General features: G+C 40.2%; 1 protein-coding gene across 1 annotated transcript; it reads left to right on the top strand.

The window, feature by feature from the left end:
* The first annotated feature begins 111 nt into the window (after nucleotides 1-111).
* cemip2 (cell migration inducing hyaluronidase 2) lies at nucleotides 112-27,848 on the top strand. Its single transcript, XM_053325841.1, has 24 exons — nucleotides 112-293; nucleotides 4,040-4,391; nucleotides 4,613-4,753; nucleotides 5,102-5,669; nucleotides 10,069-10,238; nucleotides 11,148-11,339; nucleotides 12,624-12,793; nucleotides 14,357-14,569; nucleotides 15,562-15,767; nucleotides 16,791-16,860; nucleotides 17,481-17,609; nucleotides 18,435-18,523; nucleotides 19,974-20,105; nucleotides 20,554-20,589; nucleotides 20,849-21,004; nucleotides 22,472-22,649; nucleotides 23,461-23,676; nucleotides 23,784-23,986; nucleotides 24,331-24,513; nucleotides 24,760-24,979; nucleotides 25,064-25,165; nucleotides 25,296-25,441; nucleotides 26,683-26,789; nucleotides 26,900-27,848. The coding sequence occupies exons 2-24, from the start codon at nucleotides 4,058-4,060 to the stop codon at nucleotides 27,097-27,099; spliced, it is 4,161 nt and encodes a 1,386-aa protein (XP_053181816.1). The 5' UTR covers nucleotides 112-293; nucleotides 4,040-4,057; the 3' UTR covers nucleotides 27,100-27,848.

Genomic DNA, 27,848 nt, shown 5'->3' with positions numbered 1-27,848 from the left:
ATCTACCGTTATTTTCCGACAGCCTGTGAACGCATCATCACTTCCTCTCTCCCAAGCCGCGCCTGCTTCCCTTTCTGTGGGACTGGAGGGGCTGACCGACGGACGGACGACAGCCCATCCGCAACAGACAAAAACACCATGTGAAGAACAGGTATATATTAAAGGGGCACGGAAAGCAAACTGCGAGGGTGAGAAGTTATTCATTCGTCTCACCGGCACCGAGTCAACGTTTTCACGGCTCGGCAGAGAGCGGATGGACAGAGCGGGAGAGGAGCAGGACAGTCTCACCGACGGTACGTTTCGTTTGGTTTACATTGTGTCTGTGTCTGTCTGTCTGTCTGTCAACCGCTGGGGGTAATACGAGGAGTCACCGGGTGGAAAGGTTTATTACTAGGTTTTATATGGAAGTAAAAATAAAAAGGCAGAATTTGTTTTTTTGTTTCTGTGCCCCGAGCTGGTGTATAATAGTTGTTTTCAGTCTGTTGCTAACTAACTAACTAACTAACCAACTAACTAACTACGTGTCCCATCTATAACTTGTGAATTGTCAAAAAGTACAGAAATGTAACTTTAACGCTAGCTGACTCAACCAAAAAGAGTGTGCTTTACCTAGAATTAATGTACAGTTAGCAGTTAGTGCGTACTCATCTTGTATCATTATCCCTTAGGTTCCTCTTCTGTGGTGACATTTGTCTTATGGACTACCTCAGACTGAAGTGTCCAAGTGTTTCTTTATCGTGTGGAAGGAGTCACTGTGGCCAAAACAAGCCCATAAATCATCGTAAACTGTGACATTTCCCCAACTTTTAACCACTGTTCAACCTCAGTTTCCATTAATGTGGGTTAACTGACTCACCACGCTACTGTCAGTGTTGGGAAGCTTATTTTTTGAAATGTAATAGGTTACAGATGAGTATTTAACCTGTTCAAATGCAATAAGTTGATTTGATTACTTTTTGATGACTCTTTTAATGTTTTCAACTGAACTATAATAACGTAACTAATGGCATAAATGAACACCAGGCTGCAGAAACTTCACTCAGTACTCAACACTGATTACTATCAGACTTTTATTAAATGTTCTTCAGTATAATTTGAATTAAGATGGGAATGCTTTGATTTCTAATGGACAACCACCAGAACAAATCACAAGTATGTAGATCATAAACAACAAAGTCTGACTGCAGTAAAGGAAAAATGTATCCATACCCTCAAACCAAGTCCACATTCAGGTCAGCTTGATGTGGTGGTGAAACTATCAGTAGGGATATATGCTGTTCACAACTTTTTGACACTGGTTCTTGATTGACTCCTTTTCAATGTCTGTTTTTTATTTACAGCATATCCTGAGGTCATATACAGATGAACATATATCTTTGCATAGCTTGTACAGGATTGATTTTAACAAAAAGAAAATCACAAGAAAACATTCAAAGCAACAGAATTAATGTTATATTTGACATACAAACTTTTTACCAAAAAGAATATATTTGGATGTAACTCCTTTATAATCACCAACATTTTGATTGCTAACTGTATTTTAATTACATATTTTTTTCTCAATAATGGATTACAATTAAACATTTTTTGGTCATTTAAGTAGCCTCATTATCAGTTACTCCCCAGCACTGACTACTGTAAATGTGTAATACAGTTAACAAACAGCTGTTTCAGCATATAGTTTTTTCAGTGACTGTAGCCAACACATGGCTTTCTGCTGCTTTCACTGCCACTGTCCATTTCCAAATAAGCAATATGATGATTTTACAGCTCAGGAATGTTTGATGGTCTGTCCCCCTTTGACTCATGTGTTTCCCTGACATCTGTTTGATATTCAGTAGCTCTGAAATCTGAACAATATGAAAGTGAGGGAGGGAATAATGAGTCCCTGATTGTTAGGAAATACATGTCCATGAGGTTCAGTGCAGCCTTGTGATCGTTGTAATTTCCAGACGTTGAGTAGCCCTAAGGTGAGTAAGTCCACAACTCTTTAAGCTCTGACAGGTCAGCTTGTACCAGGGGAGTAGGACCAGGAGCAGTTTGGCCCTTTTATGGTGAGGAATGTGAATAAAAACATAGCCTGAGATAGGGTTATAAAGTAAGATGCCCGAGGGATCATCCCATCACAGCAGGCTCCTGCTGAGTCAGTGCAATGTAGGCCACAGACTGTTAGGATATGAACAGTCAGACGTCCAGAAGCAGTTGAAAGTAGCATGCGTTTTAGATTGAGATGGACAATTTGTAGTTTTAACAAAAAGATTCACACTGCAATGAGGGAGAAATGGCAACTATCTCAGCTTCTGAGGATTTTCTGCTTTTCTCTGTTTTAGATCCTTGTAAACTGAATATCTTCATGTTTTGGAATGTTGGTCAGACACAATAAGACATGATTTTTTGCTCCGGGAAACAAAAACTGAGCATTGCTTTACATTATCCCTTGTTTTCTGATGTTTATGGTAATAGATAAAACAATTAATCAAGGAAATAATCAACAGATTAATCAACAGATTAATCAATGATGACGTTAGTTTCAGGCCTAAATTGGATAATTCATGAGCTTCTATTGGAGCCTGTGTAAATGACTGAGCCCTTGTTGAGCAGTCCTTGATTGTATATTGCTTTGTTTATGAGCTGAAGAGGTTTATTGTGCTCTGGGATACAATGATGACTAATTGGATTGAGAAGACAATGGTTTGTTTTTATGTGTCTGTGTGTGTTTGAAGCGTTGATACAAACACTCTGCACAAGGTTTCTTGGTAAAGTGGGGGGTTTTTCCTTGCCGCTGTCGCCAAGTGCTTGCCTCGTTGGGGAATGTTGGGTCTCTGTGAAATAAAGATCTAGACCTGCTATTTGAGAAGTGTCTGAAATAACTTCTGGTGTGACTTTTAAATTGAACAGAGCTCATACAAACTGGGACGCTCTAAAGATTTCTAACAGGACTGGGTCATTTTTGAAGACATAATGGGCATAATCATGTCAGAGCTTGAATATGCTGATTTTGTGTTTATGAAGACATATCGTAGCAGGAGGTTATGTCATTACACTGGTACAGGCTGTTTGTTTTAATGAAAAGTGCCACTGAAGCCCTTTTTTCTGCAGTGTAATTTCCTAAACTTCCTGTGTGCAGGTGTGTGTTCATATGACCTTTCGTGTGTGTGTATGTGTGTGTGTATGTGTGTGTGTCCAAGGCTGCAGCTCACTCAGGACTACTTTCATTTGTGTGATATAGGGAGCACAGCACAAACTGGAGCTGGAGCACTCCTTCCCTTACTGTAATTGGTGCCATCTGTTTTGGCTGTGTTAACATTGTCTCAGGAATGTTGCGATCCATTATTCACAACCTCCTCCGTCACTGTGGACAGGAGCAGCTAATGTCACCCTGTTCAGGCCAAAGCAGTCAAAGCAGAAGTTGACTTTTTTCTTTTTTAGAGTTATAGATTTGTAGTCTACTGTAGGCCGACTTCCAGGATTGTTACCTGGAGGTCCATGAGTGAGATATTTTGTGGTTTATTGCCTGTTGTCCCACCCCCCCCCCCTTTTCTCTCTTTGCCATTTCTGATTTTTCTCCCATTTTATATGTTCTGTTAGTGTCTTCTTCCCACCTTTTGACCTCTGTAGTCTTTCTTCTTTTTCATTCACTCCCTCGTCTAATCCCGTAACACTTTTTTTTTTTCTTCTTTTGTGGTATTTCACCAAGTTCTGCCCTGTGGCACCATTGTGGTCAGTGGTTTTAAAAAGAAAATGCTGTGTATGTTTCAAATGCTTCTGCTGACAACAAACTTTTAAATCCCAGAGGTTGAAAGATTGTCTAAAACATTTTGGATGTTATTGCTACTGAGAAAACAGTAAGTCTTACAGATTTTCTCAGTGACAGCAACACATTTCAAACTTGTCTGACGCCAAGAATGAAACCTTCTCAAAGACCTCATTGTTTAAACACAGATTGTTTATAAATGTTTCTTTTTTGCTAGACTCTCACTCTCTCTGTCTCCCTCCCTCTTTAACCCAAACCCTCTTTTTCATTTTTCTGTCCTCTCAGGTAGCAGACACATATACCATGCCGACTAGTGATGGGCCCAGCCGCTTCCCAGTCTTTGTGGCTCCACCCCACGGCAACCACCAGCGGTCACCAGGTTATGTCCCAGGGCGAGTGGCTCCGGTCCGCTCGCCGCCACCTGCCAAAGCTCCACCGCCTCCACCGATAAAACCTCATGGTCCACCACCAGAGCGTCCAGCCACTTTCAATGTGTCAGAGGGGAACCAGCGAAGGGAACATGCTTTGGGACTCCAGCGAAGAAAGAACACACTGATCTGTTTTGGAGTGTCAATGGGTGCTTTCTTCCTCACCCTCATTCTCGTCCTAAGTCTCTCAAGTGGTGAAGTTTTAGATGGTCAGTGTTACAAAGCACAGATTCAAATTTTTATGATAAGAGGATTGGATTGATATTTTATGACTATCAATCCACTATTTGAATGTCGCTTCGATATTTGCTCTGTTATTGTATGTGTTTGTTACTACTGATATTCTATGTCCATTTTTACATCACTGTGTAATGACATGTACTGTCATCTGTAGGTTCTCTGATTTGTTACTGATTGGGTTTTTTTCCAGAGAATTGTCCAGACCACAACCCATCCCTGAGTAGTTGGAATCCCGGCCACCAACCAGAGAAGACCGTGGTTGTCAGGAGGGGAAACTTTTTTAGATTAGAGTCTTCTGCCACCTTCTATTCACTAATCATCCAGTCAGGAGGTAAACTGTTATCAACTTTATTTTTGTTGAGCCCTTTTCACAAACATAAAGACAAAAAAATACACAATGCAGTTACATAAAAGTTACAATGCAATAAGAAATGGAAACAAAGATAACAAAGTGCATGAAGAAATGTTAAGTAGCATTTTGAGTTGTCACATTGATGGATTCACATTTGTTAAACATGATAAGTGACATTGTTCCACAGATTAAGTACAGTTCATATATATATATATGTGTGTGTGTGTGTGTGTGTGTGTGTGTGTGTGTGTTTGTGTGTGTATATACATATATATATAACTTACAGCATACAAGAACTCACCTTTGTCTCCCTCTGACCTCCTATAGGTCGAGTAGTTTTTGCGGACAATGCTGACGGCACCAAAAACATAACTTTGAGAATACGACATATCCTCATAGAAGCTGGAGGAGCCTTTCACATCGGTGCACCCAAATGTCGCTACCGTTCTCGTGCCACCATAGCCCTTGTGGGCCGCTCTGACGACAAGGCGATCCCAGAAATACCTGGCATGGGCCGCAAGTTCATTGGTGTCATGAGCGGCGGGACTCTAGAGCTGCATGGCACTGAGAGAGTTGCCTGGTCTCTTCTGACCCGAAGTGTCCCAGCCACCGGTCTGGCCACAGGGGGTCATGCCTTCCAGCGTAACTTCAGCCGAGGCATCAACCTGCGAGTGGTGGACCAGGACACAGCTGCTGTGCTGCTCTCTGAACGCTATGACACACATGACTCTCGTAACGACAGTCGACGGCTCACCCAGCTGCTTCGGACCCTGCCGGAGGGTCGCATTGTCACACTGGCTGTAGGAGACTCTGCCGTCAAAAGTCTTCTGGATGAAACCAAGAAGGCAATTGAAGAGAAGCTCGGCAGCAGCTTTGTCTATGACCTCAAATACAGGTAAATTCTTTTCATGAATATAAGAGATATACAGACCTGTATGCTAGATACTTATTTCATTGTTACACATACTAATTTCTCTTAAGTAGAGGTGCACCAATACTGATACTGATATCGGTCCAATACAGACTCAAATAGCTGGATCAGGTATTGCTGACAATAGGCTGATCTGTTATTGGATAACATTATTTTAATAAATAATTATTCAGTAAATGTATGTGTTACAGTTTGTTTTACAAAGTTAGGAAAGCAATGTTTAAATCAATCCTGATGTTGTCTTACACATGAAAGAATGGTCCCAGTCTCTTCCACACAGTGAGGCATACAGCTCATTAATTGAACACTGGTATCGGCCGTTACTCAAAGCTCAGATATCAGTATCGGTAATGGGACTGAAAACGTTGCATTAGTGCATCCCTACTCTTAGGGTCGTAAATAGCATAAACTGATATCTATAGAAATTAAAAGATGTAATTACATATGAACTGAGCACAATAAAACAGTATATAATAGCAGATGTTAATATCTGATATAGATGAAAATATACTTGTGTAGATTGGTATATGCTGTTGTCCTGACCTGTGTGTGTGTGTGTGTGTGTGTGTGTGTGTGTGTATATTTTCACTGTATGAAAATATGCATGAGATGCATGAGTCTGAGGCTCAGCTGTGCTGCAGGATGTGCCAGCTCTTAAAACGTTTGTATTGGTTCTCCATGGTTTGTTGTCTGTTGCAAGTCTTTGGGAGTGTTTTGTTTATTCTTGGTCTCCAGGGGCTGATAAAGAAGGTTTATGTGTTTTGTTTAACCTCTGAAGTAAGAGCCCCTTTCCTTTGAAACAGCAATACGTGGACTCACAATACAAACTTACTTACTTTACTTCCAGGTCCATCCTCCTTGGAAAAATATTGTCATTTAACTTTCTTTTCATTCGGGATGCTCCTTTGAATCGGTTTTTACGTATTTCTCTTCCTGTTTCCTCTGTATCTTGCCCTGCCAGGAAAGGAAGCACATACCGGATAACAGGGTTACGGTCGGAGAGTTTCCAGGATTTGTGCAGAATGTGGTGATTCAGGAGATTTTATATCCACCAGGTTTATTCCCTTAAAGGACAAGTACTGGTATTTTGACGTAGGATGCAGTTCTGGCCATTTGGGCTTATGCTTTCCGTAAACTCGCTACTGTCACTCAAACACATTTATAAACTTTCTTTCAGTGGAAAGTCTAATGTGCAGCATGTAACTCTAGGTTACTTGTTGCTTGGGCTGGTTTGATCGTGGGTTGGCTGAGAAGCCAAGTTGTACGCCAGATTCTCCAGTGTCACATTTCACCTCTGGGGGTGGGTGCCAAGTCAGCACAGTCTTTAAACAAGTCCACTACAATCTACAGCACAGTGTAAAATGGATCAGATGATAGATCCCAGCATGTGATCAGAAGTGTGTGTGTGTGTGTGTGTGTGTGTGTGTGTGTGTGTGTGTGTGTGTTCGTTCGCTCGTGTGCGCGCACCAGTACGGTAATGGTGTGCACACTCTTCTAATCCTTTCAACTTTTATTGGAATGGGGATTTTTATCTTAGCTTTCTGTGGATGTGCCTGTGGTAGGAGGAAACACATAGTATACATTTATGAGACAGCATGCAGTTTAATGTCTCATTAAAGTCTCACTTTGTTACGCTGAGTGATTTTTAGGTTGAAACAGTTGGGTGGTAAAAGCATGTAACCATATAGGATGTCATGTCATGTAACAATGAAGCAACAATCGAGTGATGACATGTGGCGTGATGTGGAGAAAACGCCAGTGGAACATAACTGGAACATACTAGGAACATTTTTTATTATTTTGCGTCAATGCTTCACACCTGGGATTCCCGAAGGCATGTTTTATGGCCCTCTTTAACCCTTTTTGATCTCCAACTCTTCTTCCCAATAAACATTAACAAACTACCACATGACCCAGATACTGAAAATGTTCTCTAGGCTCTTCTTTGTGGCGTCAGCCATCGTTCCTGGCACAGACACAAGTGTGTTGTCCTCTGCCTCGTGCCTGTTGACCCTTCTGTCTTTAATCTTTTGTCTCTAAGGACAGCACTCACACACATAACACACGTCCATGCTGGTCCATAGTGATTTCACCTCTGGCCTCCACACAATGTTATTTCCAGTCAAACAATGAAGTTGTTAAAATGCTGATGAACATCAACTTGAGGATGTGGATCAAGGAAAAAGTACAAGTGTTTGCACTCACTCTGTTTTTCCTGTTGTGTGCCTCCAACACCAACAACCAATCTCTGTCTGATTCATAGAGTGCAGGACAAAAAGGAGGCCTTCCTTGATTTTTTTTCCTTCTCCCCACGGGAAAACTTACAGAAAGCCACACGTTGGGGCTGCGATGACAGAATAGAGTCGGGCCCCAGATGGATCCTGTTTGTGTATCAGTGGGGTGCACGGTGACATGGCACAGAGGCTCTTTCAACTACAAGAAAATGTGTTTAGACTGTGATTATGCCAGCGGGAGCCGTTATTATGTGCAGGGACAGATAATAACGTTGTTGATAACTTTACAAACTGCTTCTTATATGTAGAGAGACTTCATAGATAATAACTGAGCATCAGAAGTCACATTGTCACATTCACTGCAGAATCATCACAGTGCTTGTTAAAACTGAGTCAGTGAGTGAAATGCAAAGGTGAATAATGGCCTGTATTGTTAACTGTATGTGGAATAACCAAGTAATGCTTTAGTGGAAACAACAGGCTTATGTAGAGATTACTCTCCTCTTTCCTCTTGTTAATCAGAATGTTTAAGCATCCTCCCAGAAACACTGCCTGGTGTTTAAAGGGTTTACTTGTGTATATAATTATATTTGTGACTTGTGAGCAATCATTATTCTGTTGTGTGAATATTAAAGTCAAAAATCATTACAGTCAGAGTAGGTTAGTATCCAAAATCCTCATGTCTGTAATGTAGGTATTATGAAAGGTCATGTTGCTCAGAGGTTGTGTTTAAAGGTCACGCAGTAACAATGGTCTTAAAAAATATTATATCTGTAAATAGCAAAAAGTCATTCAGCTATCGGCAGGATACCTATAATGCAAGGAGTCATTCTAAAGAAGTCAAGGGTATCACATTTAATGTTCAAGGCGAGTCCAGCACAATATCCTGTTTTAGGTCACACTAAATCCCTTTCACCGTCCCCACCCTCAAGCTCTCGGGCTCAAATGATTTCAGCCTCTCCTTCTTATTTAATTATTTTAATCTCATTTAAAAATTATTTTCTTGACATTCCTGGTTTATAAGGTATTATTCGATGGAGTGAGCAAGGAGGAACAAAAGTAATAAAAAAGCTAGATTTCAATTAAGTTTTAGGTATTCCTCTGAGCTGCATGAACATCCTCTCTGAAATCTCCTGTCATCATTTTAATAATCACTTGACCTTTCTTTAGTTTCCTATCTCTCATCCTTTTTTAAAATTATTACATAACATTCAATCTGCTATTCAGTCATCTGCTCTTGTCTCACCTCTTATCCTGCTCCAGGCTTATCACAGGAATTTGCTCTGCCTTCAGAGCTTTCACCAGCCAGTACATTAGTTTAATCTCTTTTTCAGATATTGTGAGTATGTGCCTGTCCGTTATGATCTGTAAAATATCTAGTCTTGAGTTGAAAAGGTTTTCAGGTGATATCTTCAACCTGTTGCCCGTTATACACATAACCCTGAATGAGTAATAAAGACATTCAAACACAGAAAAGCTTTAAATGGTGTCAGTCAGGTCACACCATGTCTGTAAGATGTTTATGTCTTGTTTATATTCCACTCTTAGCTTTTCACACTGAGACATATCTACTAACAGTGACATGTAACACCATCACTTTAATTCCATTGAAAGTAAAGTGGTTTTTATCACAACTCATGGGTCGTGTACAGTTATATTGTAGCTGTGCATCACTGTTGTTGAAAGGAGTAAGAATGAAACTGTATCACTCTTACTCCAATAAAACAGCCATGAGATTATAATTTAATAATCTATATGAAGAACTGGTAACTTCTCATTTGGCTTTAATTAAGTTTATTTCTGCATTTGTGTGTGTGTGTATGTGTGTGTGTGTGTGTGTGTACGTGCGTGAACTGAAGATGATTCAAACTCAAAACCAAAGCTGTGATGCAGATAAAGGATGAAACAAGTGATGAGTAATGAGTTTGCAATGTGAGCTGCAGCTAAGATCAGCCTGCATCAATGTGTCAATGTCTCCATGAAGTTACACTCCAAGGTCATTTTGGTTCATTGCAGCTATCTGATACAGATGTGTGAAAGTAGTCTATGTAATGTCTGAAAATGACTCCCTCTCCTCTCCTCTCTGTCTCGCTCCCACTTCTCTCTTTTCATCCCTCTGGTCTCTGCAGACAGGCGTGGGCTTTAGTCTCCGTGGTAGGTGGTGGTAACGCATCATGCTCTGAGGACGTTAGGGAACATGAAAACCATGACACCGGAGGGAGAGCTCTGGCAAGACGGAACTTCAGCACTGTGGATGGTGTTGGCTTCTCAGTCACCGCCTACAGCGAGTGGAAGAACGGTGAGAAATAGTTTGTGGTGGAGTCAATAAAAACAGTTGAACACATACTGTGTGGTTCAGTGATGACAGCCATTAAAATAAATTAGTAATCAGCCGTTTGTTTTAACGCTTGTTGGTCAGCTTCATTATCATGGAAGTAGCTCAGGTGAAATGACTCAAGCTTAGGGGCAAAAGGTTTAGAGGAAGGTGACAGGGTGAGGAATGAGGTGTACCACATGCCAACTGCTTTTCACATCAATCATCTGAACATGAAAGACATTCTCCTCCCTGCGTGGACGATTGTGTTTTTGTGACTGTGTCATAATGACCAGTGTTGAGGCAGATGTAAGTGTGTGTGTGTTTGTGTGTATTTGTGGTTCAGGCGAGGCACTAGCACACGCTTTGAGCTGTTTTCTCTATTTATTGCGACCATACATGGCCACACCTCGTAAAACACATTTTGACAGTGACTCAGTTTCAGTGGAAAATGATTACATTTCCTGAGGTTAACACTGTAGCTAATCTTTTTCTACATAATTATTTGGAGTAATATTGCCCACAATTAAACAGTATAAATAACTGTTTTAGACAAACATTTTATTTGAGACATTCATTCAGAATGATTTAGTTGTCTTCCATATACCAGTGTAATATGAGTTTGCTACTGTTGGTATGAAAACAATTAAGTCCATCTAAAGGGACTTGTTCATTACTTGAAGAGAGACTTTACAAGCTCTTTTATGACTACTATTAAAAGTTTGTGGCACATGTTAAAAAATGTGTGAAAAATCACAGTTACCTTCAATTCCTTAAAAGATACGTTGCTTATTTAAGAATTTAACAATACAGGAGCATTTCTTTGTCTATGTCATTTTATACTTTTCGTCACATTTTCTTATCCCTTCGTTATGTTTTGCTGCACCATCCTAGGTTTCCCCATCTCAGGCTTTCAGGTGGATGCTGCGGACCAGGTGGTGCTGAACCTGCAGGATGAAGTGCAGCAAACCTGGAAACCCGGGAATCAGATTGTTGTTGCAAGTACAGATTACTCCATGCACCAAGCTGAAGATTTTACCCTGCTGCCATGCCCTGACTGCACCAGCAGGCAGGTCAGGATACAAGGTGAGTGGTGCTGTCCTGGGCTGCAAACTCAAACTGTCTTTGTCTCTGTGGGTGGTTGTCCTATGCTGACCTGCTCCTATTGTGTGTGTGGCTTGTAGTCCGACCCAAAGCTGCTTGAACTATAGGTATCATTTTCAGCTATAAATACTTTCAGTGCTTGTAAAATATGCAGGCGGACAGAGAGAAGAAAAGGAAGACATATACAGCACAGACATATTTTATGTTGAAAAGCTTGTGAGAAGACTGATAATCACTATTGCGTCTGCAGCAGAAGAAGATCAAGATCTTAGGCTAATTATTCGCTGTTGTCAATAGATGTGATAAGCAGATGAACAGTAGTGTTACTAATCCTCAGGTCCAGAGAGATCTCATTTCCTGTTCAGCTGTTACGGTGATGTAAGATTATTGAAAGAGGCTAAGAAGAGATTGTCAGCTTATGTTTTGATAGTAACTTCAATTTATAATAAGCAGAGTGCTTATTGGATTTGGATACATTGGCAATGCTTCTTCCTACCTCTGCTCCTCTAATGTCGTTCCCTAATCTGTTAGTTACTTTTTTTCCATCTCTCTATCAGACATATTTCCTGATCTCATTATTCTGTTGTCGCCAACTCCCTTCCCGGAGAGAAGGGTGTATTAGTTTGTGTGCATGTGTGTGTGGCTAGTTTTGTGCTGCTGCCGTGAGGAAGGCCTGAGCAGCTGGAGCACTGCTGTGCAAATTTATCACTGGCAGCTGCACCCTGTGGCCAAGGAGTGCGTTCCACATTGTGAAAAAGATTTTGTGTTTCATATGTATTTGATTTCTTTTGTTTTTACATGTCTGTTACTTTAGTCAGTGTTTTTTTGGGTTTTTTTTTTTTTGGGTGTGGGCATTTATATTTCTGTGTGTGCTGCAAGGCATACTTCCTGTGGTTGACAGATGAAAAATATCATAGTTAAAATAAGCTGCCACTACCTGTTTGTTTCAACATTTTCTTTTAAGCGCTATAAAAAGAGTCTCAGTATGACTTGTGCCACCTGAGAAAGGTTGCGCCACAGTTTGAACCCACATTGTTTTGCACTCTGCTGTTAATTTGTCTCCTCTGCTGTTATTCAGTCAGACTTTTCTTTCCATGCCCATGCTTTCTTTGGATGAGATGGAATGCAGTGATTGACATTTGTATTTATGCAAAATAATAAATTGAACATTTTCCAGGTTTTTTTTGTTGCAGATTTCTTTCTTTGAAAGGTTGACTTTATTGTAGCAAATGATCAAGAATGTGTTGTCCTTTCTGTGCTGCCCAGGAAAGCCTCAGTATAACCACATAGGAGAGATCATAGATGGGGTCGACATGCGTGCTGAAGTGGCTCTGCTCTCCAGAAACATTCTCATCTACGGAGAAATGGAAAACTCCTGCTACGGAAACAACATGTGCCAGTTCTACAGCCATGACACCTATGGAGGCCACATCAAGGTGTGTGTGTGTGTGTGTGTGTGTGTGTGTGTGTGTGTGTGTGTGTGTGTGTGTGTGTGTGTGTATGCATACATGCATGTTTAATTTCATAGCACAGGCCTTTGTTTAGACTCTGTGCTTTATGTCTGTATTTGCTGATTTGTGTTTTCAGCAACATTCTCATTAAAGGTCAGCGTGTCTGCAGGAATCTGCGTGACAGTTTCCATACTGCAGAGCTTAAGAGTGCGTACTCTCTATATTTATATGCCCTCCTAAATGAGAGGGGTTATTCATGTTCCCAGGACAGTTTGTTATGTAAAGCACCTTTTGGTTCTTCACCTTCTGCTTCTCTCACTCCAATCTGTTCTGTTTCTCCTCACATGTCAAGTTTTAATTTTAATGACACTAATTCCTCTGTCCTGTCCTTAAATCTGGTCAAACACTGAGGAAGTAAAACAGATTAGGAGCATCATATTCTCCCTGAGTTTACTGTACTTTGGCTGATGATTTCGCAATTTCATTCACATTAGTGGCAAATGATAATAACATTCCTTAAGCTCTATGTAACTGACCCCCTCTTGTGCTAAATAAAAGAAACACTCCTTTTTTCCTGCCATGTTAACCGTTTCTTTCCCATTTTAACTCCAGCAATTATTACACAATCTGCCCCTAAAGTCATTGACTATTCCACTATTCCACCCCCAATCTCTCTGACCTTAACAACAGAGCACTATGTGTGTGATAGATAGTGCCCACCATCGCACGTTATCCTCAATCCCTCCGGACATTAACATATACGTTTTGGCAGTCCTCTCAATCTCACCCAGTAAATGTGTGTATGGATGTATGTTTTTATGTATGTATGCCTGCAAGCACTCATACATATGTATATCTTTGTATAGATGTGCATATGCAGTAAGAATGATTAGGTTTAGGAATGTGCATGTGTAGAAACAATAAAGACTATCTAGTATTGCTCATCACTGGTCTTAAGTGTGTGTGCATGTTGGTTGGTATGTACACTATGTGAATGAGTGTGTGTATGTGTGTGCGTGTGCGCGTGTCTATGTGGGTTATTTACAGTTAACTGAGAGATTGGCCAATACCTCTTTAACAGGAACCAGACCTTGTGGATTATGCCATACCCATAAAAAGCCCTCCTAGAGAGCATTCTACAATATATTTGTGTTGGATTATGTGTTGCGTGTGTGTGCATTCTCTATATGTGTAAATATGTATAACACATAGAAAAATAATATATGTGTTTAATTTGTGCTTCTATAACTCACATCTCTTATTCATCAGGAGGAACATCAGTGGTTTTGGCCCAGTTTGACTCACTGGAGCCTGGTGCCAACTGTGCTATAGTACATATCCCAGTGGGATCATTGACAAATACTGAGAATCATACTGAAGACCTTTAATGGTGTTCAGAGAGTTAGCGTTTTTTTTGTGTGGAATAATATAAGCCTTGTGTTACACTCCACAAAGCCAGTTCATTATTCCTGCTTGATCACTTTTGAAATCTTCCCTCTCTCTTGTGACTTATGTCCAACTCTGACCTGTTTTTTTTTTCACCATCAGATCTTGGGTAACTTCTCATCGGTGCATCTGTCCCATGTGGAGCTGAAAAACATGGGCCAGCAAGGGGAGACGGGCCGCTACCCCCTCCACTTCCACATGTGCGGAGATGTCGACCAGAAAGGAGGCTACTGGGAGCCCACCTACGTGGACGGACTCTCCATACACCACTCCTTCTCTCGCTGTCTCACCATCCACGCCACCAACGGTTTGCTGGTTAGTGGAGTGTGTGTGTGTCGAGTCTAAAATGCATATTAGAAAGAAGAAAAGATATCTGTATGCATATGAAAACGTTAGTATCTTCGGTGGATGTGTGAGATGACTCTTACTAATGAGTACCAGATGACAGTGTCTGGTGAGTGCTCATCAATTACAGCGTCATTCACTGGATTACTGTAATGGCTTGTTTCCTCCTTCCTCTCCCTTCCTCTCCCTTCTCCTTTTTTCCTAAATCTCTCTTCAAACCCTCCTGTCCCATCTCCATAATAAAGTGATCTGTCTTGCTGGAGCTTTTTACAAGGAGGTTCAATAGTTAATAGTTAGTTCCAGATAATAAATATCTTACCGTTGGCAAATTTAGATATTTTCTATACTTTTTGAATAAGTAAAATCACATCACACGTTCACAAGTACATTTTTGTCAATTACGAAATCTGAAAATGTCTTAATGTATTTTTGTGTGACCTCTATGCTTTGTGAGATCGCTTTTGTGTTTGTAAGTTAGGCTCTCTCTTGATGTCATTGTCAAACAGTGATGGGTTAACTTTTGTCCTTGATGACTGAAAGCATTTGTGGAAGCTGCATCAAGGAAATGACTCTGTTTTTCCTGTTTCCCTTCTGACAGAAAGACCAAGTGAATATTCTGTTGTTTTGTATTCTTTGACAGCTATCTTGATACCATCATTCTCTACCCATTCTTCAGATGGATTTAAAAAATTAAAAAACAGTTGTACTCCTTTAGAAATGTTAAGTCTTTAAGGAGGCAGACAGTAGTTGTTGTTGATGATACCAAGATTGATCTAAATACTATATTAGCCCTCTTTTTTACCAGACTTTTCTGCATATTTCCATAAACTGTATCTTCCTAGGAAAGGTTTTACATAAATGGGATATATTACTGTATTTCTTTTCTCCTTCTGCTAAGAACTCAGTTGTAGAAATCTTTAACTGGCTCCTTTTTCTTCTTGTGCTCTTCCCTCCTTTACCAGGTGAAGAACACTGTGGGCTATGACACCTTGGGTCACTGTTTCTTCCTTGAGGACGGGATTGAGCAGCGTAACACATTCTACCACAACCTTGGCCTGCTGACTCGACCTGGGACTCTGCTGCCCACCGACCGCAACGAGACCCTCTGCATCAACATCAAGGACAAAGTTTACAAGGGCCACACTCCCTCACCCAGCACAGAGTGCAAGTAAGAGTTTAGGAGTGTGTGCTGCTATGTCTCTGGTTACAGATATGGATACAGCTCAGTTCATTGCTCAACAACTGCAAGTCAAGAACTTAGGACAAGGATTTGGATTTTCCGACATTAAGAAACTATATGCTTGTCTCATTGATTTACATCTAAAGCGTGGGTATAAAAATCTGCCATTTAACACATTATATTTAAAACTCACTGATCAAAGTTTTTTTTGTAGTTATAACAGTTTTTAACATCCACCACTGATCCATAACTGCTCTGTGAGGCATACAAACAGGTTTGAAATGACTTTTAACCTAGTATCCACCCACAGTGATCAGGAACAGCTGCAATTCAGAGAGACTGGGGATTTGTTAATCATGAGCCTGGATAATTGTAATAACAGATAATGGGGACACTGGTTGCCAAGTCCTGACAACTACAAATAAGCCAGCATCTTAACTCAAAAGTAGCTTTATACTCATGAGGGAACTTTAAACCTGTCATTGAAAACAGTGAACAGTGAAGCCAAATATACATGAATGATCTGTGACACTCTTTAATCTATAAGTGTGATACTAAGTCTTTGACTCTCAAGTTAGTGTGGGAAGATTTTTGAGATAGGGTAGATGTACATTGAGAAAAGACAGAGGGGTTCTTGTTTATGTAAGAGAGATACTGAAGTTAGTAAAAGTGTGTGTGAGAGATACTGGCACAGTGGTTTCACCCATGCAATAACAACCGCTCCTCTCCACAGGATGTTTTTGTGTCAGGAACAAGAAAAGTGCCACTGGAGGGAAGCAGCAATGCCTGTTTCCAAGAGTTTTGGTGTGTGTCAGCAGAGTAGTCCCTATCAATAGATTATGTTGGAGAGATGGATAATTTTGAAATCAGTGAATTTGTACATATTTTCTACTGCTCCTTAATAGTCATAGTATTAGATATGCCAAGGTAATGCCCTTTTAAACTCTTTGTCTGTGTTTGTGTGTGTGTCTATGTTTGTGTCTGTCTGTGTTTGGTGGGTGTGTTTCATAGGGCAGTTTCAACATTCTGGATCGCCAACCCCAACAACAACCTCATCGGCAATGCAGCTGCTGGTTCTCAGGTAATAACAGCAGAGTTATATAATTATAAAGTAACTTAAAATGATTTGATGAAAAATTTATGAGCTCTTTATTGATATATGAACTGTATTGAAGCTGCACTAGCTTTGGTGTTCCTGAACTTTACATAATGAAAAGTAAAGATTTTCATACCCATAACAAAGTGATCCGTCAATAAAAAAAGGATTTAAGAGGCTTTAGTGTCTGATAGAGGGGTGCAATAACATAGCAAGACCTCTAACATAAGAAAGAAGAAGACCTCGTGTGGGTCTCTTTTTCATTTCGGCACAAACAGTGTGGAGGTCCACTGGGGAGGGCTACGTAATGTAATACTTATTGGCAGGGGGTATTTGTGTGATATTTAGGATGTCTGCGTGTGTCAGATGAACCACAAACTAATGAGCTGTTGAGCTCATATGAACTCCTACACCTGGTTCATTCTTTTTTGTTTGACTTGAGCCATATGTATTATGTTGTTTTACTTATTTGTTTTCTATTTCACTTTAGCTCTCTACCTATTGTTGATATGTGCATGAGCCCAGATAATGAACAGTTTGCTGTTGACTAGCTGTGCCAACCACAAACACAATTTTTTCTTGTCTCTGGCTGTATCCTGCTCCAGGATGCCGGCATATGGTTTGTATTCCACAGCGTTTCAACAGGAGAATCTCATGGGCTGGTACCAGAGACCAAAGCAGAGCTCACTCCCTTGGGGATTTTCTACAATAACCGTGTACACTCCAACTTCAAGGTATCATCTTTAAGCTTTTTTTTTATTATTAGTGTAGGTTCAAATCACTGTGTATTTTTTTCCTTGTGTACTGTTCAATGTACTAAGCTATGCCAAGCTTTTCTGTGTTTTCTCTTTCTGCCTCATTGTCTTATATAAACAACAGAAATAGTTTATAACTAAAGGACTGCGCATAATACTCTGCATACTCATTTGGTTCTTGCTATGGAGAATCACACGCACGCACACGCACGCACACACACACACACACACACACACACACACACACACACACACACACAAGGGGGCTCTACAATAGCCCTCTGTTGTGTAATGACAGAAGTCGGGCAGGTGAACTGTAAGTTCTTTGTCCAGCCTGACCACAGCAGGCTCTCTTATAGAGGAAGGAGCCCCAAGGTTTAAGACTATACCTCGCTTATACTACAGGACCAACTCAGAGCACAGGTTTCCATATACACAAGACACACTCATACAAACGCAGACAGACATATTACATTTTTCCTTTAATTCATTTGTGCAGTACAGTTTTAAATGATACAGACTAAACCACATTATGAAGAAAAATAAACACAACATTTTCATTCACATAAATAATTTACAAGAGTTCTGCTTATGTCTTTTTGCAGTTTCCTGTGCAACACTGATTCTCTAACTCTGTAAGCCCAGAATTTAAATTTAGTCAGTTTATTATCGCCTCAAGTACCACACTGTAAAATATACTAGTACTCTTACTTATGTCAATCCAACAGAAATAGACCTGTGGCACATACTGGATCTCTAAAGAAACCTTGGAATTTAATTGCAATCATACTTTCCACTTCCCAGGCAGGGCTGTTCATCGATAAAGGAGTGAAGACAACCAATGCTAGTGCTGCTGACCCCCGGGAATACCTTTGTCTAGATAACAATGCCAGGTATGTATGTACGTGCAAATGTTTGAATTAGCATATTACTGCCAGCTTCCAGTACATTTGAGAAATATACAGTCTGCCATTTATACTGTGCATAGAAATATGAATTGGTCCCAAGAGGTTTTTTTTGAGTTGGTAGTCGAGTATATGTAAATGAATAGTGATTAGTCAATATGTTTTTAGCAGAGTTAGAGGGTCTATGGTGGAAGACCATATGTAAATGTACCACTGGGTACAGTTACAGAAAGTAAATATTAAGATATTTGTGGTTTACTAATGTATTTGTTTAATGCCACTGTCACTAACTGGGTATGAATTAAGTGATTTATAGCTCCCTACTGTACAGCATATATCTCTTATGATATGGCCATTGAATGGGATGGATGGATGTCCTTATGACGACGGTACTGCTGCATCTTAGTGGAGGGTCTGTCAGGTTTGTGTTGACAGTGTAAACAAGGCTTCACAGATAGAGTTTCCACTCTGCAGCACGCTACCCAAACACAGCCCTCAAGTAGATGGAAAATATCTTACGTGTCCACTGAGACTGCTGGCCACGCTCTCGGTGTGTATGTGTATGTGCACAGAGGTTGCACGAGGGGGAGGATTTTAAATGTTAGAATGTGTGCTAAGTATTAATGTTGCATAAGAAAGAGAGGGAGAGAGAGAGAGAGACAAACTTTAGGAGTCTTGTTGTTTTTGTGCCCTTAAAGTATATGCGTCTCAGAAACCACAGCAGCTAATGTTCCCAAACCTGGCAGATGGACTGGAAATCTCACCCACTACTCAGACAAAAAAAACCAAAACAGATTGGCCAGATGATGATGCTATAACAACAAACTTTACATTTTGGTCTGTAACTGTTCCTGGATTCTTTAGGTTCTCCAGATGAATCTATCCATATAAGCCACACTCATTAGTTGAACTTTGTCCAAATCCACATTTTTTGCACTTTTGATGTTTCATATAGTTTTAAAATTCATAAATCATAAATGTGGTGCACATGTTGGGATGCTTGGTCTGAGCTATGCTGCACAGTCCTGGAAAGTTCTGCCACTAAGGGGCACCACAAATGTATTTCTTAACTGGGAGATTTATCCGTATCCAAAAAAACATTCATCCTGAAGTGATATAAACCCTTTTGTTACACTCCACAAGGCCTCTCCTCAAATGCCCCTGTAGGACACAATGTAAGAGACAATGATAATTGGAGCCATAAGGGTCCAATTGCACTGCTTTATGTCCTGTAATTATTTGTGTATGCAGATTTATACTATCGTGATGATCAGCTGTTAGTCATTCAGAAGCCAGCAAAGGTTAAATTTGTTTAATCAATTTTGAATGTGTTTGTATGTGTGTTGTCTAATCTTCATGAGAACCACATCTGCAGAAAAACTAGGGTAAGATAAGGGTTTGACATTGGTTTGTGTGTGTGTCACATGTTTTTTTTTAGATTCCGACCGCACCAGAATGCAGACCCTAGCCGTCCTCGAGTAGCAGCAGTCATTGACACACTGATCTCCTTCAAGAACAATGACTTAGGAGCTTGGATACGAGGTGGAGATATCATCATCCAGAACTCTGGGTAAGACCGCTCACAGGCTGTAATGTGTCCAGCAGCCACCTCATCGTGTCTTCTAGGGAAATGAGGACAGGGACTTTTCCTGATTGGGAAAAAAAGGGAAAATTGTGTAATATGTGTGCTGGCAATATGATACAAGTCCACCCAAATTTCTGTGATGACGTCATCTACCGTTTGTGATGAAATACACTTTCCTTTATCATTTCAGCTAACTTTTTTATTCAACATTATTTTGATTTCCATAGATTTTCAAGTACATTTTGAATATATTATCAGATCCAATAGATACTTTGATTACCTTTTGTCTGTTTTATTCATTTCTTGAATAATGGATCAATAATGAAATACTTCCATCTTCTCTGACAGCTTTGTTACAAGGACAGGTTCATGGTATTTCAGTAATGGACATTTTTTTTAGTGTAATGCATATTTATTTTTTCTCTTTGTGCAGCTTTGCAGACAATGGAGTTGGATTATCTTTTGCCAGGTGTGTATTTATCTAAATCACTGGACTTTTATCAGTCTAATTATTTTATTGAGCCATATTTTGTTTACTTCTTTCCCCATGGTGAACTTACCAAGAACCACATACTGTATGATATTTGCTGTGTGGTCACAAGTATCTCTTTCTTGTGCAGTACAATGACATGCACTTTTTTGTCTTCTTCTTTCATCTCTAATCAAGAGGCATAAAACTATGCACATGTTTACGTGTATGTATGAAATTTATACCCTCTTTTTGCCAGTGATGGCAGCTACCCCAAGGATGAAGGCTCCAGCCAGGAGGTGACACAATCTCTCTTTGTGGGAGAAAGCCGAAACAGAGGGACCAATGCGGGCCAGAATAAATACTGGGGCTTAGGAGGGGCTGATGCAAAGATGAGGACGCTGCCTAGAAACAGGTGAGACGGAGATAACAGGGAAGAGAACATTGCTGAAGGGAGGAAAAGGGAGGAAAAGGGAGGAAAGATAAATGTGAGGAATTTAGACGGAAATCCAACTCAAACTGAGTTTTGTGAGGAATTGCAAAGATAGGGTGTTGGAGGAGTCTGCAAAGAAAAATATGTCAGGAAAAACAAACAAGGAAGAGAGAGTCAGCAAGGCAGTGAGGGAGTTGGACAGATGGACACATGAGGCTGCTACAGCTGCTTTAAGCAGTAGGTGGACTCGTGAAAGGAAGTCCTGTGTTGACTAACTTCCCTCCAGTGATATTTTAGGCAGCTTATGAAAAACTGGTGGCAACACTTGAGTGGTTTCGTAGAGAAGGATTACTCATTGTACCGTTTTGATAATTTAAGCACATTTGCTTTCTGTTTAGGACATCAAACTTTTCTGACACACAGCTCCCACTTCTTTTTAACTTTTTAACGTTTTGATTTTTGGATTATCTTTGGAGGGGAACATATGAAGACCTGACATAGCTCCCACTGATACTGTAGGTAAACTAGACACTGCTTGTGTCTCAGTGTTGTGTTTTAAGCTGGACTTCCATTACAAGAAGGTTTCTCTACACAGTGATGCCATATCTTCTCAGGGTCTCCTTACAGTTCTCCCTCTGTCTGTCTTTCTTTTTGTCTCTCATTAGATATTTTTTATACAAGAGGAGAACAACATAAACAAAAGACTGACGAACATTTTTTTTTGGTTTTAAGGGAATACAGTTTGTCATTTTGTGACCACTGTCACCACTGTGTACAAGTTTATAACCATTTTATAGGCTTTCGGACCGCACTGTGACATCTGGCTCAGTCCATCTGTCTGTCGCCATGGTGGCTGCTGCCAGGACTGCTGACACTCTTTTTTCTTGCCACAGAGAATGGATTGATAATTTGATGATTTAATTAAAACGTGAGTCCAATAAGGTTTCAGCAATAGAAATTACATAAAACGCAATTTTACTTGTGTGAACTTTAGTTACATAACAAAGTTCACATTATGAAAACAAATGAACGTGACATTTGTATAATTAGACCAGGATTGGAGAATTGCTGAAGACTTGATTAGTACTTGAAAATGTCAGTCTTACCTACTCACCTCTATATAAAGGAAATTTGTGTTAATGTAGCATTTATCACGTGTTCTACACTGACCATAATGTCTACATAACTCATGTTAACATAGTTGAAGTCATTTGGGAGGAACTGTAAAATTCACTTAAGACTGTATGACTAAGATTTATGGGACATGTCATTTCTGCTCCATAGTGAGCTCATTGGTTTTCTGAATCATTTTTCAGATGTATTGACATGTTTCTCTGTAACTCTTTACTTCTTTTTACTGTAACTTTTTACTTCATCTGTTTTCTCTCATTTATTGATGTCAAATATATTTTCTAGTCATACGCTATTTCTTCCCTTTCTTCACTAAAGGACATTTCCAATCCGAGGTTTCCAGATCTACGATGGTCCGGTGCGGCTCACACAGAGCACGTTCCGTGGATTCATCCCTACACCAGAGCGTTACACCAGCGCAGTGGGATTCAGCCTGAAGAACACGTGGCAGCTCACCCCACGAAACAACCTGTCCCAGCTCAACTTCCACTCCACTGTTAGTACACATTTTGATATAACTTCACCTGAGGCATCCTGAGCACATTCAACCATTTAGTGTATTGTAAATATATGTGCACTTAGTGTATTGTAAATATATGTGCACTATTCCATTATTACAATTACTCCATCAAATTGACATGCAGTTCAGTGTGGAGCCTGTTAAGCAGTCCAGTAGGGTCCTGAATGGTTTCAGGCTCTGTATATAGTTAATATTGTGTATATTTTGTCTTGTTTGACCAGATAACTCGAATTCATGTGTGGATAGATAATCTCTAAATGACTTATTTTTTTAATTATACATTTGTCTCAGCTCTCTCTTCCTTCCTCTTTATCATTCTGTTGCGTCATACTTTGATTATTGCTTCTCTGCAGATTCACTGCTGTTAGAAAAAAAAGCAATTGTAAATACTTTCCTGGATAAACATTTTTGTATTGATCTTAGTCCTTTTTTCTTTGCTTATATGTCCATTCTCTTGGTGCTCTTAGCTGTCTCTGCCCCTTTGGCAGCTTCATCCCATTTGTTTTTGACGCCCATCAACCCTCTCATACTGACGAGAATGCAGCTCAGTCACTGAGTTGGCATTTATGTGAAGCAGTGGTCAGAGAGGAGACCCCATACAGAGTCAGGCCTGTGGAGAAACAATCAAACACTGCTGCCATCTAGTGGTTATATAGTGCAGTGTCTGTCTGCCTCACTTAAACCTCACTAACAAACCCCAATTACGCTTAACTACTTTATGCATCTAAAGTCTGCTATTAATTTGTATGGTGGTATTCATGACACACTCTGTGTATACTATCCTCAGGTGGGTCTGCGGACGTTCTTTGGTCGTCCTGGACAGTGGTTTGAAGAGAATGACCTGGATGGGGACAAGAACTCAATCTTCCATGATGTGGACGGATCAGTGACAGGCTACACAGACACTTACGTCGGCAGATTAGACAACTACCTGATCAGACATCCTACCTGTGTCAACATGTCTCAGTGGAATGGAGTGATCTGTAGCGGCCGCTACTCTCAGGTACAGTGGATGTTCTACATTTTAGTCGTGTTGTTCTGTCCCTCTAATGTAAAATTCCTCTTTATCATCCTACACTCTTCTTATTCTTCCTGACTCTACTCCCTCAGGTGTACATCCAGACCCAGGGGGCTCCTAACCTCAGTCTGTCAATCAGCAGAGATGAGTACCCCACTATTCCTCTGGTGCTGAGGGGGATCAACAGTCAGGGGACGTTGTTCCAGCCCATCCTGATGATGAGCAAGAGCTACACGCTGCACTGGAGTGGACCTGCACCCAGAGAGGTTGTCCTCTCCCTCATCAACTTTGATAAGTGAGTCACCAGAGCCAGTTATGTGTAAGGAGGGCTGCTGCAAGTCAATGTGTTGATGATATATCTTCAGATTTTGACAGGAAATAATAACATTATTTAAGGAAGTCATGGAATAATATTTTTATTACTCATATCAGTGTTTAACAAGAATAGACCAAAATGTCCTCACATCTTCAGTTATATTGTGTGTTTTTTAGTTTTGTATTAGCCACATGATAAATATTCTCAGCTAAAGAAACATACTTAACTAATGAGAGTATAATAACATTTGTAAATGTTTCCAGTTATGAGAGGTCTTGTGGAAACTTTGGGTGATGTTGGATGTCTTTCTTTCTTTCCATTAGAGATGACTGGGTGCTGGTTGGACTTTGTTACCCAACAGACAGCACGTTTCAGATCATGGCCGACATCAACGATAGGCAAAGCAACACTTTTGAGGACATGACAGACTACGGCACCGTGTCATCTCTCACAGAGCTGGAAAAGAGACCGATGGAGAGGAAATACTTCTTTGACATAACTACTGGGTGAATTAACACAATCCAGTCCTTGTCTCCTGTTTTTCTTTTACCCCTCACACACATAATTAGACATGAAAATATTGCAGTATGCTCACAGAAGCAGAAGCAGCTTAAACATTGTAATTTGACACAAAGCAGAGTGGTGCCTGATCCTGGTTTGCACTGACACCTCAAAGGTCAATCTTTTTAAATCTTTCCTTCTAAAATGTATTAATTCTGCCTGTTCTTCCTGTTTTCCTCCCATCACACTAGCTTATTATGGCTGTACCTTCGGGCCCGGCACAGCCGTGATGGTCACAGCTACTGCTCTGTAAAAGGCTGTGAAAGAGTGAAAATCATGGCTACCACGTCTTCCAAACAGATTTGTAACTGTACAGCCAAGGCTTATCCCAAGTACTCCAAGACCCCATCCGCAGTGGTGCCTATGCCTGCCCTCAACACACAACCATGCAAAGGCTGCGGAGCAAAACAGGTTTGTGTTGCGACATTAAGATACCTGTACCAGTAAATGTAATTTCAGTCCAGATGTTTGCAACCAGTATGTTTTGTGTCTCAGCTTGTGTTTTCCAGTGAGCCATGGACATCCTATCTCCAGACACAAGTCAAGTCTCTCAGCAGCAAAGAGCAGCAGAAAGGAAGCAACAGCTCCTTTATCACTGTAAGAATATCAGGCTTCAATAAAGAAACAACAGATTTCCCTTGTAGATGCTTGTAGATTTCATGTGACTGGAGCTTTTGGTTCATGCTTTTATGTGTCTAATCCCTCTGTTTTTTCTGTTCCTCGTTAGGTGAATGAAGTGACAATGCCTTTCTACCAGCCTGGGTATTTCTTAGTGTCTGTGGATGCCTGCTCTGGGAAGGTCACCAAGAAAACCTCATTTGCCAAGATGGACACCAAGATGGCACAGTACATGAGAACTGGAATACCAAAGAGGTAAGACAGAAAAAATAAGATAATACCACTCACACAAACACACAGTATTTCTGCTTCAACACAAAAAAAATAATACTATTGATGTCAGTGTGAATGAGTATTTACACCAATAAGATGGAAGAAGCTTCTATTATACACAGACATCAAGTATTGTTAATTCATATTTTGTCGTTTCAAGTATAATTAGGGCTGCGTTTCAAAATAAAATATAAAACAGAGAGTTTTTGCTAAGATGTGCATCCTAAAATAAAGTGGATCATTCATATTGAGCTCTTAGATCATTTATTTTCTACGGCTTCTGTTCCGATCATTTGAGCGGGTAATTTTGATCAAAAGATTTGTGCTTATATGAGTCATACAGATTTTGAACTGCCTGTTGGAAGTAGCCTAAGGATCTATCTTTTCTTGATTAAAAGCTGTGTTTTCCCTGTCTACTTTTAACTTTTTAGAGCATGCCATATAAAATTCATTTTCTTGAGCTGTGCGGATACTAATTGATTATGTAAAAACACTGCAGACCACTGATTGGTCAGTCATTCATCTCATTCACAGGCTTTCTGTTTCCAAAAAAGCTTTTGACTGCTCCATCTACTCGCTCTGCTGCTCTGTCTCTCACTTGCTCCCTCTCTCAGCTACCCTGCTTGAAACACAGTATTCACATATTTGCACAAAACAACAGTTTTTTCCTGTTATTCTTTGTATTTACCACTGCATCAGTTGGATGTAATGAATGAATGAACAGGAAAAATGCAGAGGAGGAAAATTAAACAGAAACTAACAGCGTCTGTCTCCTCAGTAAATCATCTGTTCAGTATTTGATGGTTGTTTATTTGTGCATTAGATCGTAACTGTCGTGAAACAATCAGAAAATAATGTATTTCTGTCATTCACACGCTTTCTCTCTCTCTACTGTTTTTCTATCACTCGCTCACTCAGAAGCTCCGCCCCATTGGAGCGGCTCAGTTATATGATAAATATTGAGCGTGTCCAAATTTAACACTGCACTTCTTAGGGTCCCCAGCAAGGCACTGGTCAAGTTTAAAGTAGATCAGATGAACAGTTCTCAAGATATGCCATGGACATACATACATATACATACATACATAAATACATACATACATACATACATACATACATACATACATACATACTTACATACATACATACAGACAGACAGACAGACAGACAGAGGTCCCTTACTTTATACTTAGATTTACAGATTTGATTGTTTTCCTGAACAGGTCAATTGTGCTCATGGCAACAAGAGGTCAGCTGGAAGGCCTAACTACTGTAGCACCACATCTGGTCTCCTTTGGTGTGGCCAAAGTTGCTGATCTGCACAGTAAAGGTTAGTGGCACCCTCACAAATTGATTCCTGCCTTTGACTCTCTTGTTACTACATCTGTCAGATCAGTTTCCCCTTTTCTCATACACTGCGACTGCTGTCTCTCACCACAGAGAGTCTAGCACTCTGGGGATTCCAGGGCAGTTCTTCACCCCCTCCTTGGGTCTCGCTCCAAACCGGGCATGGAGATGAGTTCCTGGGGCTGCAGGAGCGCTACCTGCCACTTGGTCTGGAAGCATACGGCTGTTCGTCACATGCAACTAAAACACGCAAAGACCTGGAGCTGCTAAAAAAAGCCACGGGACTACAATGACCAATGTGAACTATACAACTTATCTACCCAAAACCCTCTTGCACACAGATACACAAACACACACAACCAGCTGATGAATGTGAACTGCTGAACCTTTAATTTATTAACAATGGCAAAGATTTTTACCAGTTTCAAGCGGAGAGAAGGTATTTTATTATAAGCGGGGTGAGTATTTTAGTGATTTTGTTTGTGTGTCTGCGTGTGTATGTGTATGTATGCCTTGGGGCCGTTGAGTCAATGCACTTTTCTTTTTAAAGACACGACATGCCTTATCAGCCAAAATGATCAAATGGAGCTTTGCAATAACTTTATTGTTTATCATGAACAATAGCAACAACAAATCCAAAGCAATCATTAACATCTACCTGCCAGATCTATTATTTATTATCTAATGAATGGAAACAGAACAAAATGCATTAGTTACACACAGGCCAGAAGGAAATTATGACAATAAATTGCATTGTCCCTGAAAAATGATGTTCAATTGGAACTGAAAATGAATTGAGATGGATTCGATGTGCTCAGGTCAAAGGGAAATAATGAAAATAAATGCCATTGAATCTGAGAATTAAACAGCTATATTAAGCCAGAACCTTTCATGTAGTAAAAATAAAGCCAGTAGCTAGTTAGGTATGTTAACTGTTACCATTATTTATTGCAAAACACCTATATTTTTAAAACTAAGCCATATTCATACTAATATTTAAACATTTTTTTGTAGCCCATTAATCTTTTTTCCACACATAGAA

This window comes from Scomber japonicus, chromosome 9 (assembly GCF_027409825.1).
Source record: "Scomber japonicus isolate fScoJap1 chromosome 9, fScoJap1.pri, whole genome shotgun sequence".
Classification (NCBI taxonomy): Eukaryota; Metazoa; Chordata; class Actinopteri; order Scombriformes; family Scombridae; genus Scomber; species Scomber japonicus.
The sequence above is the reverse complement of the archived record's forward strand: the minus strand, read 5'-3'. Positions and strand labels throughout refer to the sequence as shown.